The 12,425-nt window shown below is 53.9% G+C and overlaps 1 protein-coding gene across 2 annotated transcripts in view; it reads right to left on the minus strand.

Moving 5' to 3' along the window:
* Positions 1-2,039: 2,039 nt before the first annotated feature.
* The window catches only part of LOC116557777 (cholesterol 24-hydroxylase), a 41,993-nt gene continuing 31,607 nt past the window's right edge, over positions 2,040-12,425 (minus strand). Inside the window, exons 10-15 of one of the 2 annotated variants that reach the window (XM_032287441.1) lie at positions 11,069-11,141; positions 8,033-8,117; positions 7,310-7,420; positions 3,879-3,967; positions 3,085-3,151; positions 2,040-2,788 (exon numbers count right to left, since the gene is read on the minus strand). In XM_032287441.1, the coding sequence (XP_032143332.1) occupies positions 2,618-2,788; positions 3,085-3,151; positions 3,879-3,967; positions 7,310-7,420; positions 8,033-8,117; positions 11,069-11,141 (596 nt within the window). In that variant the 3' untranslated portion in view covers positions 2,040-2,617. The remainder of the gene's footprint in view (positions 2,789-3,084; positions 3,152-3,878; positions 3,968-7,309; positions 7,421-8,032; positions 8,118-11,068; positions 11,142-12,425) is intronic. The other variant, XM_032287442.1, reaches the window with a different exon arrangement.

A 12,425-nucleotide genomic window follows, 5' to 3' on the forward strand; every position in this document is an offset into this window, starting at 1 on the left:
CCCATGCAACCTGGACTGAGAGCTGCCTGCCGCTCACAGAAAGCCCCATCTATGGAATTGGAAGTGGCTCAGGAAGGGCAGGATGGCAGTGACAGTTGGACTGGCTGACTCTGGCTCTGCACTTCCCAGCTATCTGGGATTCCTGGGGCAGAAGACAAGCCCAGGCCTGCAGACAGGGGGCATGCTGAGCCTGCGAAAGGCCACAGGATGCAAAGGGCCATGGGTTCAAGTGCTGACTCCACTATGGGCCAGCTGTGGCTGTGGCCTTGACTTCCCCATCTGTTAAATGGGCCATAGTTGGCTCCTGTTTCCTGGCAGGATTTGAAGAAATCATGGTGTGAAGGTTCAGGCTCGGCAATGGACAGATACTTGCCAAATCGGGGGATGGTCAAGCCAGGAACCTGAAGTCTCTGGAGGGAGCCCATCCCTCTAGGCCCCTCCAGACAATGCTGGGTTGCGTCACTGCAGTGCTGAGGCCTGGTGGCCTGTGGCCCTTTTAGATGGACTATGAAGGAGGTGCTGTCCTGAGGGGACCAGACCCAGTCATGGCAGGAGGCAGAGGGCATAGACTGTGGGAAGCAGGGGCAGGCATGTGGGTACTGGTGAACCTCAGAGCCTCAGAGAAGGGCTGAAGAGGGCAGGGGAGGCGGGCACAGCAGAGCAAGTCAGGGAACAGTGCCCGGCTGGAGGCTTGGGAACAGGATGCTGGGAGACAGCGGCATTTGGAGTGGCTGTGGGAAGGGGCCGCTTCTGACTAGAGATGGGTTTGACCAGGCGGCTGGAGGCTGAGCCCAGGCATACCATTCTCAGAATGGGTGGTGAGTTTGGGGGCCCCCCACACAGGGAGCCGGAAATGGAGGGGGTGGAGGGTGCAGCTTGATGGGGGCTGGCCAGGTGCCCACGTGGTCAGGCGAGGTGCTGGGCAGCAGGAGGACCCGCACTCTGCAAGAACACTGCAGTTCCAGAGGCGTCCCAGGGGCCCAACCCTCTGCCCAGAGGTTGGGGTGTGCACTCTCAGGCCTAACTGGGCTGGGGAGAAGGGCAGGCCAGGCACCCAGACACTTGTCTCCTCCATTCTCAGCGCCACCCCAGGCCCCACCTGTACCGAGCATGTCACTTCCGCCCCTCAGTGCACCTCAGGGGCTGGCATGTGTCTGTGCCTTCCCCATGTAGGAGGGGCCTTCCCAGGCGGCGTGTGGCCCAGGCAGGGGGGAGGGTAGCTTTTTCTTTTTCTTTTTTTTAAGACGGAGTCTTGCTCTGTTGCCCAGGCTAGAGTGCAGTGGCAGGATCTCAGCACAGTGCAACCTCTGCCTCCCGGATTCAAACTTTTCTCCTGCCTCAGCCTACAAGAAGCTGGGATTACAGACAGCCGCCATCATGCACAGCTAATTTTTGTAATTTTTAAGTAGAGACAGGGTTTCGAAATGTTGGCAAGGCTGGTCTTGAACTCTTGACCTCAGATGACCTGCCCACCTCGGCTTCCCAAAGTGTTGGGATTATAGGTGTGAGCCACCACGCCCGGCCACAAGGGCAGCTTTTTCTCTCTGCATAAAGACAAGCTCCCAATGGCTGAAGGAGAAACTCAGGGCAGGACCTCTTTCTTGGACAGGCTCAGAGGACAAGGCCCTGGGGAGGAGGGGTGGCTTCTCCCATCACAACCACAAAGGCTGCAGTCTCACCTGCCCTGGCCCCCTGCCAGGTCAGGAGGGCAGCAAGTGACCACAGGTGCGGGGCTCAGCTCCACCCAGCTGCTCCCGAGAGGCCCAGAGGCCTCCCTGACCTCTCGAATCCAGCTCTCAGAGTCAGTTGCCCACCCAGTCCCAACCTCACACAGCACCCAGGGGCATGGCCATGAATGTAGCACAGGGAACAGGCTGGTAACCTGGGGCAGTCTCTCCCAAGGCCGCATTGTTGGGGCATCTCCCGGGCATCTGCAGATGGGCTGGAAGATCCAGAGCTGTGCCAGCCTCCACATCTCTCCCTTTCACAGATGAGCAAGCCGAGGCGAGAGCACAAGGCTTGGTTCCACTGGTCATTCATGCAGTCAACACATATTTATTGAGTATCGACTCTGTGCCAGGCCCTGGGTGGGCCCAGGAGGCTCAGAGACGAATCACACGCAGACCCTACCCTTGAGGTGCTCACGGCCTGGCAGGGCAGTTGGTCATGTCAACGGACACTCATGATACAGTATGGTCAGTGTGGTGTTAGAGGTAGCACAGGTGACTGAGGGAGCACAGAGGAGGGGCCCCTGCCCCAGTTGGGGGTGGCAAGGAGGGCTTCCTAGAGGAGGTGACACCTGAAGAGGGCTTTAGGGAGTGAGCAAGAGTTAGGGTGTCTCGTCTGAGGAAGTGGCCTGTGCAAGGGTTCGGAGGTGGTAGGGATGATGGTGGTGGCTGGGAGCTGGGCAAGGGCCAGTCCAGGAAGGGCCGTGGAGTCCGCAGGTGACAGGGAGCGCTGAGGGGTGTGAAGCAGGCGGTCGGCAGAGGGCCCGCTGGAAGCCAGCGTGAAGGGTTGCCCAGGGGACAGGGCAGGGAGAAGGGTGGGAGGCCATGGGCAGCAGAGGTGGGCAGGCATAGCCCCTGCCCAAGGATTCTCGTCCTGCCTGGAGGCCCCCTCAGCAGGGGGGTGGTGGGGGTGCGGGCTGCCAGCCTCGGGGCCGCAGGGTGCACAGCACGGGGTCCAGTGGCTTGAGCGTGGCCTGCTCCTGCAGCCCGAAGCGCTGGCCGGGCACCAGCCGGAACTCCAGCCTCTGCAGCAGCTTTGCCATGACCACCTTCACCTCCATCTGGGCCCAGAGGACAAAATGAGGAAGGAGTGAAGAAGCAAAGACAGAATGAGCGAGTCAGTGAGCAGCTAATGTCACGGCCGGTTCTCCTAGAGAGCCTACGAGTGCCTGGGAGCCTCCTGTGTTTCACGCTCTCCTCTGCGCAAAACACAGGCAGTCCTCTGGGTATGGCTCTGCTGGGTCCAGCCCGCAGCCCAGCGGCCCCAGTGCAGGGGCGCTGAGATGCTTCCTGGCTTAGGACGAGCCACCACCCCTGCAGCCACTCCCCGGCAGAACCGCAGCCCTGCCCCTCCTACCTGAGCAAACTGCTGCCCAATGCAGGAGCGGTGGCCCAGTGAGAAGGGGAAGTAGGTGAACCGTGGCCTGCAGGGAAAAAGAGGAATCAGGAAGCCAGCAGTCCCAGGCAACCCCGCAGGGACAACACAAGGAAGGCAGTAATTAAGCCATCTCTGCTGAACACTGACGCTGAGCCAGAGGCTGGGCAGTTTGCACGCAAAGCACAAGCCGCTGACTCCGCCAGTGGCTGGATCTGCATTCTCTCTTTTTCTCCTCCTTTTACCCTCCTGGAAGGAGCTGCTGTTGTCCCCATTTCACAGATGAAGAAACTGAGGCTGAGGGGCAAAGCAACTTGCTCCAGGTAATACATTTACATCCAGCTCTGGGCAGAGCCTGGATCTGAACTCAGGCAGTCTGTGGAGTCCAGCTCTTCCCACCATAGCTTTGGTACCTTAATGCATTGACCCCCACAGCAAATTCCAGATGCAGCCACGGACGGTCCCATTTCTCAGACAGGAACCTCAAGGCTTGGGGAGGTGAGGTCATTCAGCTTCCCAGTATTTGATGCTGCTTATGAGCATGGGCTTTAGAACCAGACTGAGCTGGGGCCAGACCCCTGCTCTGCCACTTGGGTGAGTTACTTAACCTCTCTGAGCTGTGATTTCCTCCACAAACACCTCACAGGGATCTGGAAAGCTATGTGGGCTGAGTGGGCGCCTCTGGCTCAGACCAGAGGCCACTGTGACCTTCCTTCTCCCACCAGCCCCACTCATCCTGGACTCATCCCAGAAGGACAGCTCAAGGAGGGACTTACTTGGGTGCTCCAGGGCCAAAGCGATCGGGGTTGAAAGTCAGCGGGTCCTCAAAGTATGTGTCCATCCGCCCCATGACGTAGGTGCTGAACTGCAGGCAAAGGGTTGGCTTGTCTCTGGTTCCCAAGTTGTTCCCCTGGCACCTCTCCAGCCACTGAGGCCACCCAGTGGGGCTACTCAGAGCAGAGTGGCCCCACTCTCCTCCCCCCATGTCCTCACCCCCCATCTAGGTGTATGTAGATTGCACTGACCCCCAGGAAAGTCTCTAAGCGGAAGAGCGGGGATAGCCCACTGTGCCAGCTCAGCGTACTGCATCATCCCATGCCGGGCACAGCCCTGTGGGGGGCCATCATTATCCTCATTTTACAGATGAAGAAATTGAGGCCCAGAGAGAGGCTCAGTGACTCACCTGAAATCACCAGGCACATAAGTGGCCAAACCAGGATTCAAACTCATATCTGACTCTGTGAGGCCAGGCAACTTCCTCTAGATCTTGAGAACTGTTATATTCGGTTTCTTTTCAACTCAAGGCTTGCTTCAACAGGGGTGGGGGTGGGGGTGGGGGAGCTGCACACCCCACCAGCCTTCCACCTGTATGCGTGGTGCCTCCTGACGCTCACTCCGTGCCCTTGGCCTCCAAGCACTGGGACAAAATCTCCTCCTGAGCCTGCTCCACCCCTGGCTCCTGTGCTGGGGGTCAGCGCAGCAGAGGGTGCAGGGAGCCGTGGAGCTGAGCTCCGGCAAGCCAGTGGGAGCACAGGCCCGGGGCTGGATTTAGGGCCCCTGCGATGTGCCAGGCACATGAGTGTCATCCTATGGATGCTTCTTCATGGGCTGTAGCGTGGGTGCCATTCCCACTCCCCCACCAACAACGAGGAAGCCGAGGGCCTGATGGAGATGACCCAGCAGCCAGGAGCAGAGCTGGGGTTGGAGCCTGGTCTGCCCACTCAAAGCCCACACAGTGGCACCCCCGGGTTGACAGTGAGCCACAGGGCCTCCCCTGCCGGCTGTAAGGGGATCTAAGGAGATGGCTGTTAAGGCACAGTGATACTGGTACAGGGGTTAAGAAAAAGCTCAGCAAAATAGATGACAGCTGGGGCTTGGATGGGCACTGGAGGAGGTGGGGCAGAGCCCTGGGAGGGGAGGGGCTGCGAGCAGGGCCTGGGGCTCCCCCTTCCCCACAGGTAAAAATAAAAAGGATCCTGTCATGGGCTGAATTTTGTCCCCCACAAATTAATATGTTGAAGTTCTAACCTGCAGTACCTCAGAATGTGGCTGGGTTTGGAGACAAGGTCTTTACCAAGGTAATTAACTTAAAATGAGGTACTTAGGATGGGCCCTAATCCAATCTAACTGGTGTCCTTATAAGAAGAGATCAGGACATAGACACACAGAAGGAAGACCACGTGGAGGAGACACAGGGAGAAGGTGGCCATCTGCACACCACGGAGTAAGCCCTCAGAAGAAACCAACCCTCCAACACCTTGATCTCAGACTTCCAGCCTCCAGGGCTGGGAGAAAATACACTTCTGTTGTTTAAGCCAAAGTCTGTGGCACTTCGTTACAGCAGCCCTGGCAAGTCAATACAGATAGGTCCCTACCTTGAAACCATACACAAAATCAATTCCAGGCAGTTATGAGCTCAACTTTGAAAAGAAAAATGTCAAAGAGTTTGAGGACAATGTAAGGGAATGTCCTGAACTCAGGATGGAGAAGGATTTCTTAAGGCAAAGCAAAAGAAGTAATCGTTAAAAATATTAAAACATGCAAATCATCAAAAGCACATGAATGAAGACAAGCCACAGAGATGACAAGCATAACAGACAAAAGATCAACACAGGAGTTTTCAAAATAAAGCTCTCGGGCCAGGCGCGGTGCCTCACGCCTGCATTCCCAGCACTTTGGGAGGCTGAGGCAGGTGGATCACCTGATGTCAGGAGTTTGAGACTAGCCTGGTCAACATGGTAAAAGCCCGTCTCTATTAAAAATACAAAAATTAGCCAGGTGTGATGGTGTGCACCTGTAATCCCAGCTATTCAGAAACCTCCGCCTCCTGGGTTCAACAATCACTTGAACCCAGGAGGTGGAGGTTGCAGTGAGCCGAGATGGTGCCACTGTACTCCAGCCTGGGGGACAGAGCGAGACTCCATCTCAAAAATAATGATAATAATAATAAATAAATAAATAAATGTTGTTTTAAAATAATAAAATAAAGCTCTACACAGCAATATGAAAAAACACACTACCCAAAAAGAGAAACTGAGCCCACATCTCAGAGACAGGGAAATCAGGGTGTGATGCTCACTCTCACTAGTTAATATTCAGGAAAGCCAAATCAAGGCCACAATGAAACCGTTTTTTTAAACACATATTTGGATGGTAGCACATACAAAATTGGACCATGCTAGGCGCTGGAGACATGGAGGACAGCAGGCAGTCTCCCTCACCACTAGTGGGCATCCAAGCTGGCGCAGCCACTTTGGAAAACAATGTTGCATTAGTTTTTAAAGCTCAACATTCACGAGTCCTACAACCCAGCCCTCCCACTTCTGGGTAAATGCCCAGGGAACTTGCTTGTACGCTGCTCCTGGACATGCAGACAGAAATGGCATCGTTGCTGTGGTGCTAGTGATAGGGACAAACTGGGCACCTCTCAAATGCCTGTTACCTGAGAACTGATCAGCAATGGTGGTTGTTCTACGGCCTTGTGGAGAAACCTACACAAACCTTACCAGTCTTTATACTGAATAAAAAAGCAAGCCCTACAAAATGTTACCGTATGAGTGTGCGTGTGCATGCGCGCACACACGCACGCACACACACACACACACACACGGGAATGGCAAACACACAATGCAGATTAGTAATTCCTTGTCAGGGGAGCAGGAAGTGACACGTGTAAATGACTACATCTTAGATTCCTGGTTTTGGGGGTGGGTTTAGGGGGGCTATCATACGTGAATAAATGCCTGGATGAATGGAGAAATGAACAAGGAAGCAAACCGACAAAGAAACACAAGGTAAAGGAGGTTGGGGAGAAAGCTGAGAGAGAAAGGGGCCATAAAATGCGAGGAGAGAAGGAACCAGGACAAGTTTGGGTCAACTGTGAAACCAGGCACTTTCTAGATCTGCCCCTCGCAAGCTGTGTGATCCCAGGAAAGTGACCTAACCTCTCTGACCCTCAGTGCCTTCAGCTGTAAATGGGGCACCTCCCTTCCAGAATGACCCACTGTAATCTGCTGTTGGACAGTGTGAGGAGGGGGAAAAGCCCTCACAGGACTATGGTGAGACTTTGTGAGAAAGAACAGGGCGGCCAGCGAGGTCCAGTGCAATGATGGGAACAGGGCCTCGGGCTCCCCTGGTGAGCCCCAGATTCACCACTGTGGGGGCAAGCAGGCCAGCCCACCCCAGGGCCCCCAGGGCCTCCACCCACCAAGAGCGGGGTGTTGCCGGGGACTCTGACCCCATCAATCAAGGTCTCCTCTTCCAGCAGGCGAAAGGTGCCCCATGCTGGCGGGTACAACCTCAGCGACTCTTTGAGGACCTAGAGAAGCCACAGGGGAGAAAACGAGAGAGGTCAGGAGAGGCCACAGATCATGCTGGCCGGTCGCATGCCCAGGACCCCTCTCTCTCCCACCCACACAGCTGAACCTCACCCTGGTCTGGACCCCAGGCCACTGGGACATCAGCCTCACTGTCACGTGACAGATGAATGAACTGAGACCAGGAGAAGGGAGTTGTGCAAGACCACAGTGGCAGAGCTGGGACCAGGAATCAGGGCTCCCAGCATCCCAGAGAGCCAGACAGGAGAGAGCTGCGCTTCCAGCAGAACCACCAAGGCCTCCTGCTATGCAGGCTCCACCAGGGGAAGCTGAAAGCTCTGGAACCCCAGTCTAGCCGGGAGCGCAAATACAGCACCGTTTACTAAAGGGCCAGTTTCAAATCTAAGCTGAATATTGGGGTGGCCCGGGGAGCTCCTTGACTCTGATGTCATTAGTCTGGGCAGCGTGGGCCTCAGGATACTTTAAATCTTCTGGGGGAGTCTCCTATGCAGCAAAGTTTGAGAACCACTGTCCTGAAAGGTCCAGGGAGGCAGCAGGCCTGATGTCATGAATCAGCCACATCTGTCCAGAAGTTTCCCTCCTACTCCCCATACCTGGGACAGGTACTGCAGTCTCCCCAGGTCCTCGAAATCCAGATGCCTCTTAGAACCGATGACCTCGTCCACCTCGGCCTGCAGCCTGTGGGGTAAGACAAAGAGAAGTCCATCTCCAAAGGGAGCCTTTCCCCACTTAGCTTTAAGAAGAGGGTATTGGAAGGAAGCGTGAAGAGAGACATGTGGGGCTCCCCACCCACAAACACTGCTACTGTTATTTTTATTTTTTTGAGATGGAGTCTCACTCTGTCACCCAGGCTGGAGTGTCATGGTACGATCTTGGCTCACTGCAGCCCTTAAGCCCCCGGGTTTAAGAGAGTCTCCCGCCTCAGCCTCCCAAGTAGCTGGGATTACAGGTGCCCACCAGCATGTTCAGCTAATTTTTGTATTTATAGAATATACAGGGTTTCACCATGTTGGCCCAGCTGGTCTTGAACTCCTGACCTCAGGTAATCTGCCTGTCTAGGCCTCACAAAGTGCTGAGATTACAAGCATGAGCCACTGATCCCAGCCCAAACACTGTTAAAGAGATCCAGCGACTGCCATGTCCAAAATGGTCCCCGGGCCATTGGGAACCATGTTCCAGGGGCCTTAACACATTCACCCTTTGTGTCTGATGTTTGAAATTGGCTGTAGGAAATAAAACACAACACACAACAAGGCTTCTTCACGGATGCATACCACGGCCTGGTTTACAGCAGCTGAGAGCTGGAAACAGCTGCACAAACAGGACAAGGACACTGGCTGAATAAACTTAAGGATGTGCGCTGTTAACATAATATGCAGCTTGAAGAGTGGATCTGGACGCAGTGGCTCACACCTGGAATCCCAGTGCTTTGAGAGGCCGAGGTGGGCGGATCACTTGAGGCCAGGAGTTCAAGACCGGCCTGGCCAACTTGGTGAAACCCCATTTCTACTAAAAATACAAAAAAAAATCAGACAGGCATGGTGGCACACAACTGTAGTCCTAGCTCCTTGGGTGACTGAGGCAGAGAATCGCTTGAACCCAGGAGGCAGAAGTTGCAGTGAGCCAAGATCACATCACTGCATTCCAGCCTGGCAACTGACGGAGACTCCGTCTCAAAAAAAAAAAAAAAGAGTGAATCTGGACCACGTCATACTCATTAGGATGGCTCTTAACCAAACAAAGACAAAACAAAAGTATTGTCGAGGATGTGGACAAATCAGAAAGAACCCCTGTGCACTGTTGGTGAGAATGTAAAATGGTGCAACCTCTATGGAAAATGGTATGGTGATTCCTCAAAAAATTAAAAATGGGTTTACCCTACAATCCAGCAATCCCACTTCTGGGTATAAACCCAAAACAACTGAACACAGGGACTTGAAAAGATATTTGTATACACCTCCTCATAGCAGCATTATTCAAAATAGACAAAGGGTAGAAAGCAACCCAGGTATACATGGACAGATGAATGAAGAAAAATGGGAGACGTGCTTACAATGGAACGTCAGTAAGTGCTAAAAAGGAAGGGAGCTCTGACAGGTACTGCACTGCGGATGAACTTGGAGGACATCATCCCAGTGAAACAAGCCAGGCACAAAAAAGACAAATACTGTGTGCGGCCACTTACATAAGTCACCTAGAATAGACAAACGCATAGAGACAGAACTGGATGGTGGTTACCAGGGGTGGAGGAGGGGATAACGGACAGAGTTTCAGTTTGGGAAGATGAAAAAGTTCTGGAGACAGAGGCCAGGAGCAGTCGCTCATGCCTGTAATCCCAGCCCTTTGGGAGGCCAAGATGGGTAGATCACTTCAAGCCAGGAGTTCAAGACCAGCCTGGCCAACATGGCAAAACCCTATCTCTACTAAAAATACAAAAAAAAAAAAAAAAAAAGTTAGCCTGGTGTGACCAGGAGGCAGAGGTTGCAGTGAGCTGAGATCACACTCCAGCCTGGGCGACAGAGCAAGACTCTGTTTCAAAAAAAAAAAAAAAAAAAGTGGCGGGGGATGGCAGTGACATGTGAATGCCCTTAATGCCACTGAACTGTGCAGTTAAAAATAATGAAAATGTAAAATTTTATGTTATGTGTATTTTGCCACAAGTTTTAAAAGAGTGGATTTGGGAAGAGGTTACAATCAGGTGGGCAATGCTGTGATAAAGCTCATGGGGAATAAAAGCCAGATGTACAATCAGATGACAAAAAAACACAGCAAAGCTTCCCATGCATAGGTGAGAAGGTGTGGTGGGTGGGGTGCTGTGGGTGGGGTGCCATGGGTGGCTTTATTATTATTATTATTTTTCTGTTTTTCCCAAAATTTTTATATGAGGTGCATGTTACCATTATACTGATTTTTAAAATCAAGAAAGATTTTATATTTTCACACAATCTTTCTCTTCTGCCCTTAAGTGCTGCTGATGACTAATAATTGTAATTGAAGGCCTGACCCCACCTCCCCAGAGCTCCCACCAAGCCTGTTGGTACGTTCAGAGAGATTTCACACTTGGCTCATTCATTCCATGCAACCCTCCTGGAGGGAGCCTGCTTGTATTTAAGGAGCCCAGCGGCCTGGCCTGACTCAAACGCCACCTCCCCAGGGAAGCCCTCCTTTGTCTTGTCATCAGAAGACAAGCACGCCCTCGGTACTTTAGCAGGGATTCTGCTCTATCCTCACTGCCAGGCCTTGGCCAGGCGCTGGGTACACTGTGGTGAGGGAAAAGGCCACGGTCCCTGCCCTCCTGCTTCCGGTCTCGTGGCTGAAATAGACATGATGAAGGAGTCCCAGGGGAAAGACATTCATGAGTGGGGAGGAGGCTCAGAGGAGAAGCACGGGTGGCTCCTTCAGAGATCTGAGAAGCTGTTTCTAGAAGACGAGTGGGAGGAGAGGTATGTTCTCAGGAGAAAAGCAGGTAGAGCATTTCCAGGAGAGGGAACAGCACTTGCCAAGGCCCAGGGACAGAGGGAAGCAGGGCATGTGGGAGGGGACTCAACCATGTGAGGTGGGGGCAGGCGGCCCTCAGGAACAAGACATCAGACAGACCTCTTTGCCAGCCCCAAGAGCAGCCCCCATACCTTGCCACAATCTCCGGCTGGCGAGACAGCTCCATCACCGTGAACGCCAAGTGGTTGGCAGAGGTCTCGTGACCTGCGGGAAGGGAGGACAGTGGTTGCTCCATGTAGGGCCATGGGATGCAGGAGACAGTGTGTCTGCCTCTGTGCCAGCCAGTGCTGGCCAGTATATGGCATTTGCCCCCAGGCATCTGGCTCTAAAAGTCCCTTCCTTGAACCATCCTCTGGGTCTCCCTTGGCCTGGAGAGGTGCTCACCTCCCTTTTAGAGAAGAAAAAGTGGAGGTGGAGAGGAATGAGTCTCTTTGGTCGCACAGCAGGGAGAGTAGGGGGGGACACAATTCAAAGTCCTATGCTGCAGGGCGCACACAAAAGCCCCCCATGACCCTGAGGTTCTATGAGGGGGTGGGGGATGTTTCAGGAGGCTGATGTTGAGTTCTGGCAGGGTCTGGCCAAGGTGATGGAGTCGACCCCTCTAAGCCGGCCTACGAGGGCATGGACTGAGTGGCATGAGTTTACTCTAAAGGTGTAGGGGCTCACGGGTGGCAATCACGGCCCAGCCAAGGGGCTTGAGAGGTCCGCCTGAATGCAGGAGAAGGGCTTGCACCTTACAGCAAGTCAGAGCTTGGAAGCAGGGCCCAGCTCCCAGGGGTGGGGGTGCGCCAGTCACACAGCCAGTGGAGACCTCAGCCAGGGAGCGGGGTGGGAGAACAGAGCAGCCCTGGCCCCGGCTCTCCATCTCGCGCTGTGACTATAGCAGTGCACTTCCCTCCTAGGCCTCAGTTTCCTCACAGGCAAAGGGAAAGACAGACGCAACCCACCCTGCCCTTGGCCAGTCCCCCATAGCATCTGGACGCAGGGCTCAGGGCTAGGCTGGAGGGACAAGAGGGGATGAATAAACCCTCTTTGGAAGGCTGGATGGAAGCCTGGAGAGATCCTTGAGACCCCCATTTTACAGATGAGGAGACTGAGGCTAGGTCGTCCAGGAGCCTTATCCAGGACCTGGGTTCCCAGCTGCAGGAATGAGGACCAGCCATTGCTTCTGCAAGTCCTTCCTATCCATTTCAGGGAATGGCGCCCTGCAGTCTTGCTTTAACACTGGCCACTTCTAATCTCATGGGGTATCTGCAAGTTCTTCTCCCACCTAAAGAGGCTTCCTCTATGCCATTCACCTGCAGACCTCTTCGTCCATCAGTACTTGTCTCTCTGTCCACCTCCGCCATTAGACTAGGAACTGTCCCTCATCTTGTTCACCTCCATCTTCCCAGTGCCTAGTGTCAACCATTTATTCATGTATTTCTTTTTCTTTTTTTTTTTTTGAGACAGAGTTTTGCTCTTGTTGCCCAGGCTGGAGTGCAATGG

The sequence above is a fragment of the Sapajus apella genome, unplaced genomic scaffold (genome assembly GCF_009761245.1).
Source record: "Sapajus apella isolate SASKATOON/1434 unplaced genomic scaffold, GSC_monkey_1.0 scaffold20, whole genome shotgun sequence".
NCBI classification, from domain to species: Eukaryota; Metazoa; Chordata; class Mammalia; order Primates; family Cebidae; genus Sapajus; species Sapajus apella.